This window comes from Megalopta genalis, chromosome 6 (genome assembly GCF_051020955.1).
Source record: "Megalopta genalis isolate 19385.01 chromosome 6, iyMegGena1_principal, whole genome shotgun sequence".
Taxonomy (NCBI): domain Eukaryota; kingdom Metazoa; phylum Arthropoda; class Insecta; order Hymenoptera; family Halictidae; genus Megalopta; species Megalopta genalis.
In genome coordinates, this window is record NC_135018.1 from 14,040,974 (window position 1) to 14,063,148 (window position 22,175).

Sequence of the window (22,175 nt, forward strand, 5' to 3'; positions counted from 1 at the left end):
AAAAACTAAAACAAATTATACATTTTATAAAATTGAATATTTACTAATAATTTTATGCATTTATCTATAAAGTGTCAGCCTATTAAAATCGTGTCGGTGAAGTCATTAAAGAAAGAAATGTATGGATCTTAAAATCGATGAAGGCAATTTTGACTTCTCGTGGAAACTCGCGGTCGAACGAGCGAATTTGTCCAAACTCGGTCTAAAATAATTTGAAAATTTGAACAACCTAAAGATCGATACAGACCTTTGTCCGTCAAAGTGGAAATTGGCGCTCGGCTAAAATCTGAGCGGGACAAGCATGAAATTACGGGTCAATTGAACGTCGATTCGAATACAATCGACAGCGTTAATTTCTGTCGGCGTGCGCAAAGGAGAAATAATCACGGTCGTTACGGGGCGGGACGAAGACAGCAGAGGAGCGTGATAATGGCGCGCGTCGAATATTTGGCATCGCCGAACGAGCCGGGCTTTAATCCGGTAATTGACAGTAACTACGTTTCGACCGGTACGCCGCCGTTACTTCCGGCGAAGAAGGGATGAAGAACAACGGTATCTCCCCGGAGGAGTTCCCGGCCGACGGAAACGGATAAGGACGACGGGAAGGCGTGGGTGGATGGCGGCATTATGACGTAGCCTGCTTCTAATGGCATAACTCGTTGACGAGATTATAATCAGCAGACATTAAAGCTGGAGGGACACCGGCCCGCTAAGGGCTGAACTTATGCTACGTGTCCACACGACGCGGTGGTAACTCTGCGGCATAGCTACCGTAGTTCTGAGTAGACTCTCGTGAATTATACTCTTTAGGAAAGCGGATGTCGGGTAATAAGACTGCGGGGAATTGCTCTACACACGAGTACCATTTTGTTTGGTAAGCAATGTAATAACGAACATTGTTTGCGAGCTTCTGCCTCCTCAGATATTACCTAGGAATTCAATACGATACCGATGTCTCGAACATTGAACAGTTAAAGCGCAAGTTTCTCGCGCGAAACATCGATTTATCCTCTTCGGAACAAGCACAGTGCCTTCTCATTACGATCTCGATTCATCGATCGCTTTGCGAAGACTTTATTATAGGCTCTCGCGCTTTGCGTCGAATATCGAATGCAGCCTTCGGATACAAGGCATCGCAAACGCATTCAAATGCAAGGCGTTGGCAAACACATGCATTCTATAAGAACGAACTAGTTCGTTCTAGAACATCGATCGTTGTAATATGTATTCGTTATGCGATACGTTGATTGATACTGATATATTGCCGAATATTATTATTACCAAATATACAGCACAGTTACGAACGAGTACGATGATTTCATATACAACGTAGGAGATATTTAATATGAAATAAAAGAATATAAGAGCATACAAATCTACATACGATAAATTTGATTTAATCTATTTAAATTTTATACATTGATCATGTGTGTAAATTTATAACAAAATTATATAGAAGATGAAGGCGAGGGAGTCATAAATCCTGCTTTCATCGCATTACTTTGATTTAGTGAGAAAAACTGTTCGCTGTAGCATTCGTTTGTTGCAAGGAATATTAATGGAAACTGATAGCATTTTTCTTTGACGCTCGCTACGAGAGATTCGCTAGTTAACGAAAGATACTTTCGTTCATATTTTTTATAAAACGAAACCGGGAAATTCGCACAAACATCTGCAAAATGAGAAACAACTAAAAATAATCGATGCCGCTGTCGCGCAACTTTGAAATATCTGCAAAAGGAACGAACTACTAGCATTGAACGAGCTTCAATTAAATATGAAACTTTAATTGATGCGAAATTGAATAAAGCCACATGTATTTTATCGAATAAGGATATTTTAACGAGCAGGGTGCGCGATTTTTCTCGAAAACTGGATAACATCCGGCGTAACTACAACTGGCTGGCAGCGCTAAATTTTCATATTGTTTCGGTAAAAATTTCATCGCACTGCCGCGCCGCGGCCATTGAAAATTCCATGCACAGCCTGCGGGAGCGCAGTAAACAGAAAAATTCCAAACTGCATGCTCGTCGGCGGAATTGTTCGTCGAAACAGGCTCAAATGAGAGGGAAACGAGAGGTCCGACGATAATATAGACACGCGTGATCGCCGCGTTACACAATTCTCAACAACACGTCGCGCCGGAAGATTAATGGCCGCGCGCATGAGACGTCCTTAATGTAATCGCGAGGAACGAGAATTTTAAACATGGCCTGGCCCCATTCCCTCGAAAGTCCCAGGCGATAACGCGGAAAGTCGGAGGAGGAGACGGCGGAGCAGCGAAGTCAAAGGAAGATTCTTTCGGAAGAGTAAAGAAAGGACCGCTCATTTCGGTTAATGACGCCATTCTCGCGTCCCCGGGGAACGAAGGGTCGGCTCTGTGTAATTTTTTCGGAACTTCGACGATTAGAATTATTCCGCGGGTTATGGCCGTACTCGCCGGGCCAAATAGCACAACGATTTCGTTAAACACAGCCGGGTATTAAATAACATTTTCACAGTGGAACTTGCAGATTTTTCCTTTTCAGCCTAAACGGTTGTCTGTCAAAAATCAACGGAAGGCAACGTGGGACCTCGTAAAGTATCATTTTGTTCTAACGAAGGCAACGGTTCTGTTTTATTCGTTCATTTATATATCTCTTCGCATAGGTTTCATTTAAAAAAAAATTCCTCTGCTTATGGCAAGCTTCCGAGAACAGGTGTCCATATTACCATCTCGTACCTTAACCTAAATTAACACTAACCAACCAAACTCCAAAAATAACTAACGTGTGTTATTTTATAACGACGAAAAAACCGCATTCAGACCTGCCATTTTTATTGTAACGTATGTTTGGATTAAGAAATTAATTGGAACATTTTCCATAAAATTTCAACAACTACGAAACAAAAAATATCTAATCGGTCATTCTGCATAACTCTGTAATTTTCGAATTAAAAACGAAATGTTTCGATTTACGTTCGGAAAGTTGTTTCGTTCCTTCACGAGAAAATGAAAGACGATGTTTCAATATGTAGAACACTTTTTGTCCTTTTCCCGACGGCTTTGAAATCACACGCTCGTAGAAGTCCTGTTCTTTATTGGCAAATTACTGAATCAAATGCTTTTTCACGTTTTTACCACACTTACAGATCGGAATTTTTTTTTCGGAAATCGATACAATTGTACATTTTGTTTTGTAACTGGAGAAGATAGATATAGTCTACAGTGACAATTTTCAGATTGCACATTCCCCCGGTTGCCAAGATTTTAAACAAACGGAAATCGACCGCGAACAAAACCGTTCCCGAAACCGCACTTTATTGTTTCGCAGTCGGCGCAACGTTTTCGCGTGATCGTGAACGAAAGAATAGATCGCGGCGAATCTTTCTTTGGATTTTTCGTTCTTACGTTTCCACGAGAAAAAATGCCGAGAAGCGTCAGCAGGCCGTCGATGCAGAGCCATTACGTAATCGACGAGGCGGAGTTGATCGAATTCGTGAAACGCAATCCCATTATGTACGAAACTAATTTGCGGGATGATATCGCGTGTTCGGTAGACGCCATGTGGGAAAACCTCGCCGATAAATTTAATGCGCCAGGTATTCCTGCAATTAAAACGTTTGAACGTTATCGGATCCGAAGAAAGTATAGTCAGCACGAGTAATGACGTGGCTCGAACAATTTTAAATCGGACGTATTTGCTTGATTTCAGTGGATGCGGTGAAACAACGATGGTTGAAAATCAAGGATTCGAATAATAGGAGGAAGAGCCTGCGAGCGCATAATCTCGACTTTTTGTCCGCGCCTTCGTGAGTATTAATTAATCGTTGGCTTTTGATCAAAGTTTGCGAACGTACAATTGAGGATGTTTTCACTTTTCGTGACAGTCCCCAATCTCGTGTTTCAACGAAATGTTAACGTTTCGTTATGATGAATCTGGTCTGGCAAGACCTCGAGAAAATCTGTTAAATCAAATTTTCTTGTTTCATTATGCAAAATAAAAATATGTCTGCGCCTGTTGTACGCAACAGAAGTCATTTGGAAGTTTAGTTCCCGTTTTAATCATTTTCGTAGATCAGAAGTAATACATCGACGTTATTATTAAATGCTTTCAGTATTTATTAATTTTATTATTATTATTATTATTCATTTACGGGCTACTAAACCTCTTTAAATGGTACAAATGAAGTACACAGATAACCAGAGGAAATTTTATTATTATTGTTAATTAAAATAATATTATTAAAAAATAAATATTATTAATTTTATTATTAGTCGTAAATGCATAAAAATCCGCGATCTAGTGATGACTATTAATAACCGAATACTGAAACGTATAACCTGTAACTGTATTCGATTTAGTCGCACTTTGTATGTTACTGTTTTCCGAAGACTTTCGCAGCTTTAATAATTCTTCCTTCAATATGTTCGCTCGAATTACATCGGAACTGAATAACACCGTTTCTGTGTACACCGCGTCTCCTTCAAAACAGTCCCCTTGTGCAGACGTATACCTCTGCCAACAGTCGTCTAGCTGTTAGAAAGATTACTGGTATCCATTCCTGACACCTGTTTCAGCTCTTTTGCCGCGTTTTCGTTTCTGTCCCCGAGGGATTCCACCTTCAAAATTGTTTTCCATTCACGAGCAGGGAGCTGAAAGGGGTGTAAAAGAAAAAATGCCTTTCCGAAATGGTTTCTATCGATTTACGATCGTTGATAGAAGTATACGGAGCGGGGAACGGGACACATAAATGGGAACACCGAAATGTCTCTGTCGTTCGTGGATATATCAAAAACTGCTCGGAAAGACGTTACGATTCTCAAACAGGCGGAACAAAACGATCAGAAAATGATATTCCAAAGGTTTTCGATCGATCTAATTTTATCCAGGAAAATTACTCGAACAATCCGCGACTTGAAATTATATTCCATAAGTATAGACAACGATAAATAACCCTGATATAACCTTGACATAATCAACTATTTCAAAGCTTGTTTAATAACTACATCATCTCAATTAATCTCGAACTTTGCTTACCTGGAATTTCTCGCAAATTAAGTTTTCTAAATATAGTCGATTCACATTAATTCAATATTTGTACAATAATGACATGCTTAAGTCACATTTTACCTATGTTCATCGAACTGTGTTTAAAGACACCTTTGTCCTAGTTTGCTTGCTGTTTAGTTTTATTATTATATTGTTATTTATCGATTGCAAAACCGATTTCTAAAAAGTTAAAAAATGCAAGGATTACTTTAAGGTGTTCCAAGTTCGCAAAAAAATCGCAGCAACGTTTCTTTTGCCTTCAATTAAAGCGGACGAATCGAACTTCGTTCGACTGCAAACGTCGTCTCCGAACAAAATTTTACAAAGTCCGTGCGTTTCGTTGAACCTGGCAATTTTCAATGTGACAAACATAATCTAACGTTTGAAGGGTTACAGTGGTGAGAGTGCATTAAACTTAAAATCGAGAAACAGTGGTAAAATTTAAAGAAAAACTCATCATCCTACGATGATTTTTCGCGGAATTATCGTCGGTAAACGTTGGCCAATTTTGATCCAAAATTTGTCTATGCTATAATTTTGTTGTGCCGTATAATTCAGTAGATCATCATCGCGAGTCTAACTCGTTGCCATAGTGCAAAGGGTTAAATAATTCTTATACGCAAGCCCGAATACAATTTTATGTTATTAGTCGAACCAATGGAACTACTTGAAGAGTGTTACATTTGATAAGCATACATGTTCGATTAATTGCGTGTATAAATGGTAACTGGCTGTTTGAGAATCGATAGAATAATCTATCCGTTTCCTCACTACCGTTTTGCACTATTACCACGTGGGGGATAAAGTTCTCTTCGAAGAACCTCTCGACTGGTGTGCACCGAGTCAACTGACTTTCTACTTTCGACGTCATGAATTGATTAACGACTGTCTTGAATAATGACTAATGACAATTGAATAACGAATAATCGTCGCCGAACGTGTTAACCGAAAAATCGTGTTCGCGAAAATTCGCTCAGGTTGGATCTGCAGAACGACAACAGCTGTCCAAGCAGCACCTGCAGCTCGCCGAAAGGCGGGAAACGGAGCACACGATCCATGTCCCAGCACTCGCAGCTATCAACAGCCTCGGAGTCGGGCCGGACCAACTCGACTTTGGTCTCAAACGCTGTCACGCAGCCGAAGCAGGCCAACTCGAAATCGCGATCAAGAATGAGCACGGCTATCCAGAAAGACGAGCTGTCGATCCGCGAGAGGCAATCGGTGGAGTCGAATGTCCGCAGGTGTGTAACTTCACCACGTCCCGGCTTCGTTGCACGAATTAACCCGTTGGACGACGAGTGAACCCGTCACGAAGTGCACACGTGTTCGAAATCTTGGGCCACTCGTCGCGCCAATTACGAGTATGGAGCAGATCTGAAAAGATGCGAAGTGCTCGCATTTCTTAGTAACGTCCTTGACGGCGCGCTTCCTACGCGAGGCACGTGTGTCGTCACAATTTTCAAACAATTGTCGCTCGAAAACTAGGAACACTAATGAGACGCAAAAAATTTGAAAATACAATATGAACTTTCTAGAACGTCGTTTCCTTCGTTAGAACTCCACATCTTGCTTCCAAGTGTATCGAATGAATCGTTAATTTCACGCTTTCGAAAAGAAATGTTGGCCGAGTTTGACCGAGCGTGACAGCGGAGGGTTAATTGCCGCACCGTATCATTTATGCACTTCGCATTTTTGTGCCATTTTTATTAGAAGCGGAACTCCTGTTTCTAGCATTTCATGTCGCGTTTAGCAGTGACAAACACTTTTATGGAAACTATATCGTTTATTCTACAAAAATAATTCCTAAATTCTTGAAACAAACTTTTCTTTTTTTTGTCAGAATAAATCGTTCAGGATAAAACGTTCCTTTCTTTTCATTCGTTGTATTTAAGGCTGCTTTAATTTTCCGACTCTATTGAAATAGTCGAGAATGTTTGATTCATTCGATTCAGCACGTTCTCGAATTGAAATAAAAGAAACATTTCGAAAAATTCGAAAGATTAATTGCGCGTTTAGCAGAGGAGAAGTGATATAAGCGCGTAGTTTTAACCCTTTGGACTCAGAGACATTTTAACTCTAAATACAAAATAATTTTTCTGAACTATAGTGCTTCCATTTTCTGTGGTTTACGATTAGTGCATTTTATGCAGATGTAATTGTGTCTTGCGACACACACGACACATTTAACAGCTTTCTAAATATAAACAAAATTTTGGTGATTCGATTATTACTTTGGAGCGTGATGAAACAGTATTTATTTACAGTGTAGCCTTAGAGTCGCCTCTCGAGTGCAGAGGGTTCGAAGCTAGAAACTGCAATTAAAAGTTCTCCTTTAATCGATGAGACCGGTGAAATAATTGCAGAGTCTTTTGTCGAAGGTATCAAGACATATCCTCCATGACGGATAGCGTACGACCCGCAATATCCGATTCTTCCTTCGCTCCGAAGAGCCTGATAATGAAGAACAACGCCGCCGAGTCCATGCGAGCATTCTTCGAAAGTATGGCAATGACAGTGCTAACCTTCCCTGCCCATATCCAAGCAAGCCTGAAAATTCGAATCTGCAGTATAATCACTGATGCAGAATACGATTTATCGACTAAAACGATGTAACATGTTCAGGCGATTATCAATCGTTCATCGTTCATTCTATCAGTTCGCATTTGCTCTGTAATACTTAACCACGCTTTTGTGTTAACGTTTCACGCCTAGGTGGTCATTTTTTTTCGTTCCAGAAACCGAGTTTACAGTGAACAATGCACGGTTAGGGTTGTTACAATTTGCAGTTACTCAGTATCGGTAATGTCCCGCTTTGTTGCAGCTGTTGCATTCGGTTTTGTTTGAACATTGTTGTTGAGATGTGCAGTTGTCGCGTTGTGTACGGTGCCGTTTCTGTGATTCAAATGAAATATATAATATATATAAATAAAAAACAATTCAATTATTTTAGAAACAGTTAGACTTCTACTTTAGCAGAAGCAGATCACAACTTGTGATCCACAAGTAATAAATATATCGAACGTTATTAACACGTTCCGTGCCGAGCTTTTTTTACTCGAATCTTCACACTTTGATATTTTACTAAAACTTGATGTATTACGTGCAATTATTAATTCTCGTACACATAACAACGTAACAAAAACTTATCAACGCCCATTCTTGCGGTGGAAATTGATTCTTCGGTTCTAAATTTCTTGTAAACAATTTGTTCAGTTCACTAAGTAAACATGCAAGCGTGTACCATCGATGATACACGTGGCACGGAACGTGTTAAATGCTTTAAATCTTTCTCCCGTTTCAAATCGCGTCATCGAACATTGATGATAAAGACGTTGAAATATTTGTTACTTTTTTTCTAAGGTGAGTAGGAAGAGCGTGACGCTTATCACAGATCCCAGTTCACTTTCAATAGTTATTTTGTCAGACAATTTATCGAATATAATTATCCGAAAGAAGTTCTTTTAATTGAATTTGTTATCCAAACAATTCATTGTTCGTCATAAATTCGAAGGATTCTTTATTCGAATAATTCTAAAAAGTAATATGAAAGGAATACATCGATAAACTATGAGAAAACACTTTACATTCTATCATTTTTATGCAAATCAATTACTTTTCGTACGAATTGCTCTACGAAGAAATTCTTATTCGAATAAAATCTTATCCCGACGAACTTTCATTCGACTAAAATTTTATTCGAATCAATTTTCGTTAAACTAAAATCTTATTTGTTAGTCTTCATCTTCTATCTATCTGTTGTGTACTCTAATGGGGTTTTCCGTTTATAAATAAGGTAAACAGATATCCGAACAGAGAGAGACATCGTTGGTCGGTGTAGATTGCCAAAGCTGTCGCGTGACACACGTGACAGAAGAGAATCGTGAAACGATCACGATCGGGAACCGAGTGCCGGCGATCGTGGTCGCGGACTCGGGGTCGTTGGGAGCCGTGCCGAGAAAATTCTCGAATTCAGCGAAAGGTTCTAACATCTGGCCCGGAAATGAAAGCAACGGGCCACGCGGGCTTAAGATTTCATTTTGAAAAGTAGGCTGCGAATTTCAGCGTCGCGTTCTTGTTATTTCTGTGTAAGGATAACCCGGACACGTACGACCTGGCTGCCGGAGGCCAAACGGTTCGTGAGCTAAATTAAAAGCACGAATTGCTGGTGGGCCAGCTTCCTCCTTTGATCCATCGACCGACCAAGGCCCCTCCTCCCCCGACGGCTCTCTCTACGTGACGTTATTACGAAAATCTGCCGCCTTTGCTGTCCTGCTGCCGGAAAACGCAAAATCGAAACCCGATACTCTTTCTGGTTTGTTCGACGCGGAGCGAGCGAGCGGGTCGCGAGCGGGTACGAGCGGGTGCCAGCTGCGCAAGCGTGCACCCTCGCGTGCCCGACGCACCGCAATGACGTTCCGATTTTGATTGATTTTCGCGCCGGGCACAGCTGACCAAAAGCGCCGCACGCATCGCCGACTTTATGGAAAATTGTGCCCCGCCAAATCGCCGCTTTCTTTCAAAGTCTCCAGCCGAATCGAGAATTCAGCAGCCTTTGTCGAAAACAACGTAAGTGCCAACATTGAGAAATTTAGATGTGAGAATACGCTAATATACCATTCAGGTATTTATAAATAGTTATAAATAATGCTAATAGATGACATTGCCTGTTTGTCCAGCGCCGCTTTTGTAGGAAACGATGTACAATAATGTACCAATTCATCGTAAGGAGCAGTGTTATTTGCGAAAAGGTGTGATTAGGTTTAGAGGACATGTCGCATGAACTTACGTTATTCGAGTATACTTCGAAAAAAAGGTATTGGAAAAAAGCGAGACCTTCAAGCTATTTTGGACTACGTGGACAGTAAATGTCTTGGATATTACAATAATTTACGTGAAATATCGTGAAATAATGAAAAATTAAGACATCGTATTAAAGAAATATATTTTAGTTCCTTTTATATATTTCGATATTTTGATATTCTTAAGCAATCTGGCACTGACACTTTTTAATTTTTCTAGAATTGTTAAAAAAGGAACGAATTTGCTATGTAGTTTCTGATGCAATCGATGCAGATCATTCTTATTTTGCATAAAAATCCGCAGTCTGGTCGTACACATACCTCGTGATTGTATCATAAAAAGCCTGCAATACTGGCGCAAGAACGGACGTATGAATAACAATTAATAGCAATTGAAACTGTGCTAGCAGGAAACCAGTAGCCGAAAAATTCCACGAATTATAGAATTTCGAGAAACACGGCTGTGAACGTATTATTAAAAAATTCCGCGATATTGAAACTAAAACCGTTCTGGGGGGAAAAAACGCGAGTTTCTGTGTGCTTCTACGAAGCAATATAAATAATTGTCGAGCAGAACAACCGTTTGTGCTCGTTTTTCAACATCGGCACAGCTCGAAGGAAGTAGTTCGAAGAAAATCTCTGGAAAAGGAAAGAAATGGATGGTGGGTCGCGAGCGAACGAAACCGGAATAGCCCTCGAGTAATTAATAAACGCGAAGCCAATAAGCAGACCGTAGAATTTCGAGACAGCCGGCACGGTGAAAAAAACAGAAGAAAAAAAAGAAAAAAAAGAAAAGGAACGGTGTAAGTGACTTCTCTCGCGCAATCTTTCGCAATTAAGAAGACAAAGCATTCTTCCGATTCCCCGGCGCCGGAATTTCAAGCTGTCTTCGCGGGGCGACGTTTTGAATGTGCTCGCCGTGCCAGCTAATTACAGGACAAGAAGAAATTTCTGCCGAGGCCGGTGCCGGCTCTCGCGGACATTAAATTTCGTGGCGTCCGCATTCCACGAATTGCGTAAGACGAAAAGCGCCCGAACGAATCCGACGCGGACATTAATCACATCGGGCTCCGCTCGAGTGGGCATTTAGCTTCTTTGACGGACAGAGATCGGCCCCGAAAAATTACGAATTCCACCGGGAAACGAGACGGCAGCCTCGGTATTAATCACGGTCCCCCTTAACGCGTTGCTTCTTCCAAAGTAGATCTGTCTTGCGATGGACAGACACTTCGACGAAAACGGCCAACACCTCTCACGATTCCAGCTGCAACACCTATTTTGCGTACCGATAATCGCTGCTCCGTTCTTAGAGATTTCCGTGCACCGAGAAAGAGTGATTTTTTTCCTTATTTCGTTTAAAAAATAATTTCATTCGCGAAAGAGAGCAAATTTATGTTTAAGAATTTCTCCTGCTTTAACAGCGAATGCTGCGAAATTGCTGCCGGCGTCGACACATTGTGCATACTCTCCTGATTCCAACGCGATGTATTGTTTGTTAACACCGTTATTATTTATATTTGTTTTTGCAGTTGCGTCACTAGCTATCACACTGTTCGAGTAGCCACTTAAATTGCAGTGATTTGATACTAAGTTTGGTGAAGTATACATATATATTGTATTCTAACAGCTTTTTGCCTAAGTTGCTATTGTTCAAGATTTCTTTGACGTTGTTATTTGCCAGGCGGAGACATCCGTTTTCTTTTTTGACAGGATGTAATATTGCGATCGATGGAATTACTTATTGAATCTGGTTAAGATAATCACGCATTTCATTTTTTACAAATGATGCGCGAAGATTTAATTGTGTTTAAACAATATTTAAGGAAAATAAGACGCCTTCGACAATAGAACGTTGCCTAAATAATAATGAACTTTATTGATTTCGTTATGGATTACAAGTGGTTCATCTCCTTACACATCATATACCATGCAATAAAATAAAGCAGATAAAATGAAACAAGAAAATGAAATGGAGTAAAGTAAAATAGAATAAAATAAAATACAATAATTTAAATTAAATTAAATTATATTATATTATTGTAATATTAATTAAATTAAAATAAATTAAAATAAATTAAAATAAATTAAAATAAATCGAAATAAATTAAATTAAATTGAAATAAATTAAATTAAATTAAATTAAGTCAAATAAAATACAATAATCTATACAACGTCTATGCCCAAATAATGAATTTCGTCAAAATACTGCTGACAGAAATGTTTTTATAATTTCAGTATAACTGTGGGGGAAAAACAATCGAGACGTATTAATGAATACAATAAATTAAGTGAATCAATATCTTTCCTCGAAAGATGAATGCTACTTTAACATTCCCTACATACCAGGAAAACATAAAAGTGAAGTATAAATTAAGGATGAAAAATTTCATCTCTCATATAATGCAGGCTTTAATTCGTTCGACGTAGAGCAAAGTGGCCTGGACTCGAATTGATGCCGAACTTCTCTGTTCATTTTAATTTTGATAATGAAAGAAATCGAGAAAACAGAGATTCGGTAGATTTTAATAATTCCGCTGAACGATACGGTCTCCATCTCGAATATTATTATTGGATTTCTGTTCGTGACTAATTAATTAACGACGAGTTAAAAGGTTGAAATCCACGGCGCACCGCGGAGCACCACGTCTAGTCGGAATATGCGAACCATTGCGTAAAATATTAATTTTTCAAATTTCCACGCTGATGCAGTTTTCAACTCCGCCCACGGATCGAAGTTCAATTCGAACATTAAAAAAGTGAACGCGATTTCATTCAGTTCCGGTTAATCGGTTTTGCACCCTGAAGGAAGGGAAACGTCGTCCGCCACGATTGTCTGATCCTTTTATAATTTCTGTGCGGCGCTTTTGCGCCAGCAGCTTGAAAACTTGCAATTTCGTTCCGTGCTTAAATCACGTTCGTCAAAAACCAAGAAATTCCAATAAGCAAATTGGCTTATTTGAAATTCCATTTCTCTGCTTTAGTGACAAAGGTGTTCGTTACCCAGCTTCTCTCGAGCTTTTTACAATTTCTAAACTGAATCGTTATGAATCAGACCTAAATAAAAATATTTGAGAAACTATTGGAAATAATTTAGTTAAAATAGTTTATCCCTGCCGTCGCAGTGATAAGCACATGTACTGAAAATGATTAGTCATTTTATGGTAAAGAACATTATTGATTGGAGTAGTATTTTCTTAAGACGTACTGGAAATAATTATTTGAAGTAGTATATTTCACGTGTCTAAATTTCTGTTAATTATTTGAATTTCTACTTCTTACGATTCATATTTCTGGGGAGAAAATAAACTTATGGTAAAAGTACAAACACATATTGCATTGTGAAATAAGCTTTCTCTAACATTTACCTTAATTAATCATTGTAATTGGAACATTTAATATCTGTCTGCTTTGAACAACGTACATATCTTAAATGTAAACACGAATTTCATGGAAATAATATTCAAGCGTTTCATTTCACGCACGATAAAAGGAAAAAAATTGAAATAAATATATTCTTTCGCATATGAACCTGAAACACGACGACGTATTAATTAAAATAAGTAGAAAGTATTTCAGGTTCATATTGTGCAAAATATATATTTGAAATACTAATTAAATATCTGAGAAATGAATGAAGCATTTCATCTGGTATTTCATTTATAATATAGAAACAAATTACGATCTCAAATAAAGCATATGCAACACAATTAAGAGAAACGGTATTCGCAAATACTTGTAATTCATAGCTGAAATATTGTTACCAAGGTCTGGCACGAATTTAGGTAACGAAAAATATCGGTTCACTTAGTCTCGATGATTTTCACGGTGGCACGACTCGCGTCAATTCATCGGACGACTGTTTCTAAAAAGAATTCGATCGGATCGCGTGACACCAACTCCAAGTTCGAAGAGAGCAAGCGAGCGACGTGCAGCGAACACAGCGAGTAGTCGACTGTATTCCGTCGAACCCAAGGAATTATTGTTACGAAAGTTTCTTGTAAACGGAACAATGTAATCTAGTTTATCTGCGAGTATCGGGCTCGTTCCGAACGATGGATTCCCAAGTCCGAAAGTTCGGCTCGTTGGTGCGCGGCTCCGAACTAAAATAGTGGAGGGCATCCTGGCCGCGGAAAATTTGCAAGCGTGCGCGATCGACCGCGTAACAAATTTCTCGGAAGCAGGGGTCAGTAGATCCGAGGGTAAACGGAAAGTATCGTGTACCGGCGGGGTCGTTTGCTCGACTCTGGTAATATTTCGTTTGAAAACGATCGTCCCGCGTACGTGGACACTGAGAAAACAACTAGCACGTCCGTGGCCACTTTGAAATCGGATACGTAGAGCTCGTAACGACAAGTGATGCTTTGGTTACTTTAAACAAACGGGATCAAAGAAATAGGTGTCCCGTCTACAATATACCGGAGACATCGGTTTTCGTTTCACCGCTGCCACCTTCCCAGCGTCATGTTCGAACGATCCGCTCGAAGCCTCGTCCCCGAATCCGGTGGACTGATCGACGTAGATCCAATGAATGCGAACGATACGATCGTTCGGTACATTCTGCTGCAACACTCGTTAAACACTGTAAACCCACCGAGGTCTAAAAGCGACTGACAAAAGTTGCCCCATAGGAATTAGAGGATAAAATTCATATTCGAATTTGTTCACAATTTTTATAATAATGCGTATTCGAATAAGGAAATATATTCAAGAATTTTTAGCAAAAGCAGCTTTACGATCTCGTTGATTACGAATAAGTAAAAATGTAAATCTATCGATATTTTTTGTGTATACGGTGTTTCGTTTAACCAAGCACAGTCGTAATACGAGTGAGGAAACGTATGGCCTGATTTGAGAACATCAAGTTTAGCTTGAAATATCCTTCAAGCATTACATGAATGAAACAAATTGTTAACACTACGCAACACGCCGTTTTATACTGAACAACTTTCGTGTGAACATCTTTTTCACAGCTTGAACCCATTCCGAGATATTTCATTGTATCCAGTTGGAGGAAACACCCTGTATAATGTACCTGGCAAGAGGTATTCGAACATCGTTTAAAATAATAATTTAAAACACCGTTTTAAAACGGTATGTAACTATTTTGTAACTGGGCTAACCGATCCGAATTTTGTTTAAATGTTTACTGTACAGCGACCGGAACATTTTTGTTTAATTTTGCTGTTGCTTGCAATGACAAGAAGAATAAAGAACTCACATTTTTCAACGTTCGCAACAAATTAAATTTATACCAAGCTTGGTAATCATTTTTGAGGTAATTCGAAGTCGCCTTTCTCATTTCACCTTATAAACATCGTGGGATGGTTTCACCCTCTAAATATGAAAAGAACACGTATCTCTTATTTTTTTAGAACTGTATAATACATCCGAAAACAAAGAAATCGGATACCTAAAAACCTTTCAATATTGGTCACATAGCTGCCCACGAATCAGCATCGACCGAATTGTTCACCCGCGAATCGCGTTCACATAAGCTAAAATTCCGGTATCGCAAGTTCGTACAATAAAATGTTTATGAGTCGAGGCGTAGGTTTATAAGAAGAAAGCTTCCAGAAAGCTAGGAAAACTAATTGCGACGATCAGTCGCTGCAAAGCTGACCACTATGCTTTAATATTCTTTATTCCTACTATAGTAAATCCTCCCTAATTGACGCTTGGCCTGGAAAAAAGATGGACAATTTGGGAAGAGGAGATACGATTATTCGAGCCTTGCGGCTCATTTTTACAATTACCGATTGCCAACAACTATAAAAACTAGCAGCAAAGCTCGAATAATCGTACCTCTTCTTCCCAAATTGTCCAGTTTTATGCACAAGCCGAGGGTCAATTAGGGAGAATTTACTCTGTAGTTATGTCTAAGAATACATACTTACTATTTATAATTAAACGTTTGTAATCGAATTAGCGTGTCTGCTTTCTCTCCACCCATTCGCTATACTAATACAATACCGTTATTTCTAAAAAGAAAATTCCTAAGAACATATAACGTAATAAATTACCACATAAATCTGACGAAGAATTGAATGTTTCTATTATCTGTTTGTGTTAATTATATATTTCTATTAATATGATCCTGCTTCGGCTTTACCGAATCTCAAAGATCCAAATTGTATCGACAACTAAGTAGCTTAAACTTGTCTGTACCGACCACTACGTCTGTTTCGCTTGCTGAACCCAATACCGAAACGTGTGCATGTGTCCTGTCATTCTTAAAAGCACGTAATACAAATGTATAAATAACCCATGAATTACTATTTAAGGTTTACGATTAAATACGCTTGATTGTATAGCGATTAAATCTCATCGGAGATTCGAAAGCTCATAATAAAAAAAAAAGAAAGAGGAAAAGTTCGCGTAATCACAGTTGTAGAACTCAACGCTCGCATGAATTCTCGTCGAATTGTTTTTCCAAAAAATACACAGGAAAACCAGAAAGGCGTCCCATATTTGGCAAACTCCGCCAGCGAAAGCACCGACAAATGGTCGGTCCGCGCGTAAACGATCGCTAAAAACAGTGGCTGGAGGTTTCTCTAACATCGAGAGAGCCTTTCGTTCAATTCGCGACGCGTATCGTCGCTGGCAATCACGGATCTGCGTCGTCGCGTGTACCTTTTTAAGTGGCGTCCGGGTGGATTCTTTCGGGCGGGCTGCCGCATTAGATTATCCCCGTTACGAGGGATGCCGGAACGGCCATTAAAATTCACGCGAGAGGCCGCGTATGTGGCGAATAGGCCGGCGCCCAAAGGGAGGAATTTATCATTCAGGGACATCGTGGCGTGTAAAGAGGAAAGAGGCAGAGAGAGAGAGAGAGAGAGAGAGAGAGAGCGCGCGAGAGGAAGGGGTGGGACAGAGGGGGAGACGGATGGAAAGACAGAAGCGGAAGGTGGGAGAGGGCAGGTTTCGCGTAGCGGGAAACGGGTAAAGAAGATCTGGAAACAAGTGGAGAGGTGAGTGGGGAGAGAAGGGGGTCGGTTAGCACACGGGGCCATAAAACGATAAAGATGCGTAGCCCTTACCTTGAGGTGAAGAACGAACAAGATCTCCTCATTTTCCCGTGGGGCACTAATGTTTCGCGACTTGGTGATTTAACTGCGCCACAAACAACCGGCGACACTGATCGCGCGATCAACCAGCTTGCAAATGACACTCGTTAGCGTTAAAGGGGGCGAGAGGCGAAGCCGCGCTGCTCATCACTAGATCGGGATCCCTGCTGGAGCAGCGAACAGCTTCTCGGTCGGCGCGGGAGCACACGTGTCTCGGGGACAGCCGATGGCCGTTGATGGAACCTTTCGGGACACCTGCGAAGATCGAATGTGCACCGGCATTCGCGACCGTGCTATCTGAGGAGCCGCGATCCTTTGGCCACGGAGGACGCGCCACGCTTCGGTACGCGGCGCGCGAAAAGGATACAGCATCGACGGAACACCCTCGAGAACCTGTTCTCCGCGTCTCAGGACGATCGGTGCTCCTCCGAGACCGACGCGATCGGGCGCGTCTCTCGTAGAACGCCGATGATCGCGGCGAAAAGACGTCGTCGGACCGAGACCCTCCGTATCCGCGTGCACGGACGCAGATGCGAGCGCGGATTCAAGGCCGACTCAAGTCGACGTCCGTAGCCAGCCGGCTCGACTGACAGTCAGCGTTTCCCTGGACACCGAACACGTTCGCATCGTACGCACCGATTTCTCATCACTGGTCACGACACTGCACCGAACCTCGAACGGGCCGCCGCACGCGGATGATCTTAAAGGGAACGATCGACTGGTCCGAGCCTGGGTGGGCCAGCATCGTCGAATCACTTTCACTGGCCACGCTGCCCCCGGCGGCGTTGTCACCGATCGAGAACAACTGGCCTAATCGAGTTCTGCCGACGCGGCACCACGTTCTTCTCGCCACGTTCGAACAGCCTTCGCGGTCCGAGAAGCACGCACCGTTCACAAATCCAAGATTACCACGAACTCGGGAGCCAACACTTCCGGGATCACCGTCACACGTCCACGGGATCCCGCGGGATCTCCGGCAGGGATTCGAAATTCGATTCTCTGCGAAGTAAACGCGGCACCGCCGGGTGCCGGGGGACAGCGGGTCAAGGCGACGCCAAGTGTCCCAGCCGTCCGGAAGCGAGACGCGACAACAAAGGCTGTGCGACAACAACCTGTTAATCACCTGGCGCGCGCGAGGCACGCGACGCCGACCGTAAGAAAACTGCCGACCGAGTGACACCGTGGGTGCCGACCTTGAACACCGGCGTCGACCGATGCCGGTTCACCGGCGGTCGCCGCGCGAGCCGAACATCTCGGGGACTTTGCGCGCAACAACCGAATCGCCGAAACGCGGCTCGACGACCCGGTTTCCAACACTTGGACGATTTCAGGACCGATTTCAGGATCGCGGGTCTCGGCTAACGCGCTGTGTCTCTGGTTACGCTGCTGGATGTTGACAGCCGAGGACGGCGGTGTCCTTGGCGGTGCTCCGGTGTGTCGCTGAGGATGACGACGCCAGGATGGAATATCGGAGCTGGTGGTAGCGGTAAAGCGGCGCCGGCGACGGTAACGATATAGCGGTTGGCGGTAAGTATAGTGGCCGGTGGTTCGGTCGGTTGGTCGGTCGGGGTCTGTCTGTCGGTCTGTCGGTCGGTGGGTCGGTCAGTCGGTTGGTCGGTCGGTGCAGGTGGCGGCGGCGGATGAATGTGCCAGAGTGCGGGCTTACGACGGAATGAGAGGAAAGCTCGGCTTAGGAGCGCTACAGCGTGGCATTGGCGACTCCGCGATGAGCGAGAGAGTTGCGCGTTATCGACCCATCCGCGACGCTATATTCAACCGCCAGCACACGCTCTCTCCGCTCGGCGAGGCTCGTACTACACGCGACAAGAGCTAACCGGCGCGGTGCGTACGCAAGACTGCCTATCCTGTAACCTGGCAAGCGATCTCGATCCTCCGAGGATCGGCGCGAACTACCCTTTTTCGGGTCCATGCCGCGTTGCTACGTTCTCTGGACGTTTCTTGCTGTGCCTGTGATTCGCGAGCCGTAATATGCTCCGGTAACACTGTTCGACACGATTTTTCGGTTCCTATAGACGCTATGAAATTCTTGTAGAGCTTCGCTCCCTGAACGAGAATCCGGAAACCGAATTGCTCCATCGCCCTCAGTTTTTTAAATAAACGAACTTTTGTAAAAACCCAAAATTTTTGACGAAAATGAGGTATTGCATGAAAAGTACAAACGTTAGACAGTTCTAATTGGTGTTGAAAGATAGAGGAGAGTTTTCCGAATATAGTGGCATGCAATTTATTAATTGTTTTTGGTCCTAAATAGCAATGAATTGATGTCAAAGTTTAAAAAAGTGTCGACGCGAGCAGTTTCTGCGCAATATTTTTGTATTTTTACGAAAAGTTTTTGGTTCGGCACGAAAACTCTACCCAGGATCGGATTCTGTAGACATTTCTGAAGAAGAAACGGCCCGATAGAAGTGTCGGAACGATGTACATTTTGAGTAGGTCGAGAAAATGTTCGTCGGCAACATGTACACGATATTTTGCCGCCATGTGCTTCGCTGCTCGCTTCTCTCTGTCCGACAGGGCCGAGGCTATGCGTAATCAACACCGATGGAGGGATCCAATGGGGCACCCACTTAGCGTGTGGGCGTGCCATTTTTTTTAGTACTTCAATGTGCTGTCTTCTTTTACATATTTTTATGGATAATAATCACCAAACTGCGAATCATAAATTAAAAATGGAGAAATAATAAAAGAAAAATAATGAACAAAAAATATTCATTTTATTCTGAATTTGTACGAATTACAAATATATCATGTATACAGTTATCATTTAAATTATAACGATAATTCGATCATGAATAAATAATCATTTTCAAAACGTTAAACTTCTTAAAACATATCGTTAAATATATATTTAAATATTTATTTAATTATATGGCGTAGAAGTCAAAATTATACTAGTGTTAGAATACTTTCGTTACCAACTCCAAATACTCTGGTGTGATTTTTTTGGGGAAATATATCACAGTTTGGTGATTATTATCCACAGAAATATGTAAAAAAAAACAGAACATTGAAGTACTAAAAAAAATTCAAATATTATTTACGAAAAGTGGGTGCCCCATTGGATCCCTCCATCGGTGTTGATTACGCGTAGCTTCGGCCCTGTCGGACACAGAGAAGCGAGCAGCGAAGCTCATGGCGGCAAAACGTCGTGTACATGTTGCCGTCGAACATTTTCTCGATCTACTCGAAATTTATATCGTTCCGACACTTCTACCGGACCGCTTCTTCTTCAGAAATGTCTACAGAATCCGATCCTGGGTAGAGTTTTCGTGCCGAACCGAAAACTTTTCGTAAAAATACAAAAATATTGCGCAGAAACTGCGCACGTCTACACTTTTTTAAACTTTGACATCAATTCATTGCTATTTAGGACCAAAAACAATTAATAAATTGCATGCCACTATATTCGGAAAACTTTACTCTATCTTTTGAGACTGATTAGAACTTTCTAGCGTTTGTACTTTTCATGCAATACCTCATTATTGTCGAAAATTTTGGTTTTTTACAAAAGTTCGTTTATTTAAAAAACTGAGGGTGACGGAGCAATTCGGTTTTCGGATTCTTGTTCAGGGAGTGAAGCTCTATAAGAATTTCATAGTGGCTAGAGGAACCCAAAAATCATGTCGGACAGTGTAATCGAAGCGATATTCAAGGGACTACAGTAATTTCTTCCTAATTCGCGCTCGGATTCCGCACAAAAATCGGCAACTTGGGAAGTGGAGGTACGATTATTCGAGCCTTGCGTCTCGTTTTTATGGTTGTTGACAATCGGTTATTATGAAAACGAGCCGCGAGACTCGAATGATCGTATCTCTTTCTCCCAGATTGTACATTTTTGTGCGCGACCCGAGCGCGAATTAGGGAAAAAATCATTTTCATCGGAAATGAAAAGTTGCGGTCGTCGATGCTCTCGAGCTATTTTATTTAGTTAAATTCCTATTTAAAATAGGCACATACTAATATCGCTTCACGTGAAATTATGCGACATTCGAGAAGTGCGAGCCTGCGTATTTCTGTTATTTCAAATCCGTTAGGAACAGATTAGGATTACGCCATGCTGTTCACGAATGGACGAATTTCATTCGTATGATTTCACGTGATTTTACCTGACGCGGCATTAGTACGCTTTTACCTTTAACGGTGTTAGCGAATATTACAGCAACATGCCTATTTCATAGATGAACGTACCAAATAAAATACCGGATAGATCCTCGATTATTCGAATTAATCGGAACGAGACGAACGTTCGGGCAGCAAAACAATTATTTAAATAGTGTGCTAAATTAAATCTTTACCGACTTTTACAATAAGACGGTAGACAATTTTTATATCTGATTTTCAAGTAATTGAATTTGTAATACTTTTGCCGTTTTGTATCTCACAGCCTGTTCGTTTTTGTCGTAAATACATAAAATACGTAGTCGGCAAAAGTTGACTTTTAGAAATGTATTGTGCCGTAACATATTTATTATACTTCCACGGTAGACGAATGCAGAAGAGTGAGCAAGATCAGCAGAATAATTCAAATAACTTGTGCAGTAGTAGCAAAATAAATGCCTCTCGAGGAATGTCTCATCTCAATATTGACAATAAACAAATACCACGTATATTTCATCGTACTTGTCACATATTGACGTCTTGTTAAATGCAAAGTCACTTACTTCGGTCATTAAATTGTCGTGGGAGCAGGACTTGGTTCCATCCTAGAAGAAAAAAAGAGAACTTTTATCAAATTTTTGTACGTATTTTTATAAGCATATATTTGCACGAATACGTTCAGAATCGGTTCAATTTCGAACGAGTATAGAACGATAAAATTCGGTTATACATCAATGATTGATCTACTCGAAAGTAACAAACGTTCCGATGCAACGTTCGAGAAAAGAAATATAAAGAAATAAATCGATAAACCGTAAAAAAAGAAAAATTTTATATTCTATCACTTTTATTTGAACCGATTCCTCCCGTATGAATTCTTGTACGAATAAATTCTTCTTCGAATAAAATCTTATTCGGACAACATGTTGCGTAAATAAATTTGTATTCGATTGTACATTTAACACGTTGACTGCCACGCGTATTTACAACAGAATCTCCTACAGGCCACCCGTGCCGCTATAGGAAGCGTGCGCTGTTAATTCATATCTGTTTCTGTTCCTGCATGAACAGTTGGAATCTTTGCCGAGTACCGAATGGTAAAACTTAAAATCTCTGCCCTTATTTTTGTCAATAATGAAAAGAGATCGGATTGTCCGGAA

General features: G+C 41.1%; 2 protein-coding genes across 4 annotated transcripts in view; one reads left to right on the forward strand and one right to left on the reverse strand.

Moving 5' to 3' along the window:
* Window positions 1-22,175, reverse strand: part of LOC117226122 (uncharacterized) — a 797,792-nt gene that overhangs the window by 695,215 nt on the left and 80,402 nt on the right. For 2 of the 3 annotated variants that reach the window (XM_076522565.1, XM_076522569.1), the window contains exon 2: window positions 21,579-21,620. In XM_076522565.1, coding sequence (XP_076378680.1) covers window positions 21,579-21,587 — 9 coding nt within the window. In that variant the 5' untranslated portion in view covers window positions 21,588-21,620. Of the gene's footprint in view, window positions 1-16,869; window positions 18,582-21,578; window positions 21,621-22,175 lie in introns of those variants that run through there. The other variant, XM_076522567.1, reaches the window with a different exon arrangement.
* LOC117226211 (uncharacterized) lies at window positions 3,327-7,954 on the forward strand. The gene is made up of 4 exons (XM_033480338.2): window positions 3,327-3,582; window positions 3,696-3,792; window positions 6,011-6,274; window positions 7,412-7,954. The coding sequence occupies exons 1-4, from the start codon at window positions 3,408-3,410 to the stop codon at window positions 7,644-7,646; spliced, it is 771 nt and encodes a 256-aa protein (XP_033336229.2). The 5' UTR covers window positions 3,327-3,407; the 3' UTR covers window positions 7,647-7,954.

Coding starts and splice junctions, on each gene's coding strand:
- LOC117226211 (XM_033480338.2), top strand. CDS start 3,408: ATGCCGAGAAGCGTCAGCAGGCCGTCGATGCAGAGCCATTACGTAATC. Junction 3,583..3,695: donor CGATAAATTTAATGCGCCAG/GTATTCCTGCAA, acceptor GCTTGATTTCAG/TGGATGCGGTGAAACAACGA. Junction 3,793..6,010: donor GACTTTTTGTCCGCGCCTTC/GTGAGTATTAAT, acceptor AAATTCGCTCAG/GTTGGATCTGCAGAACGACA.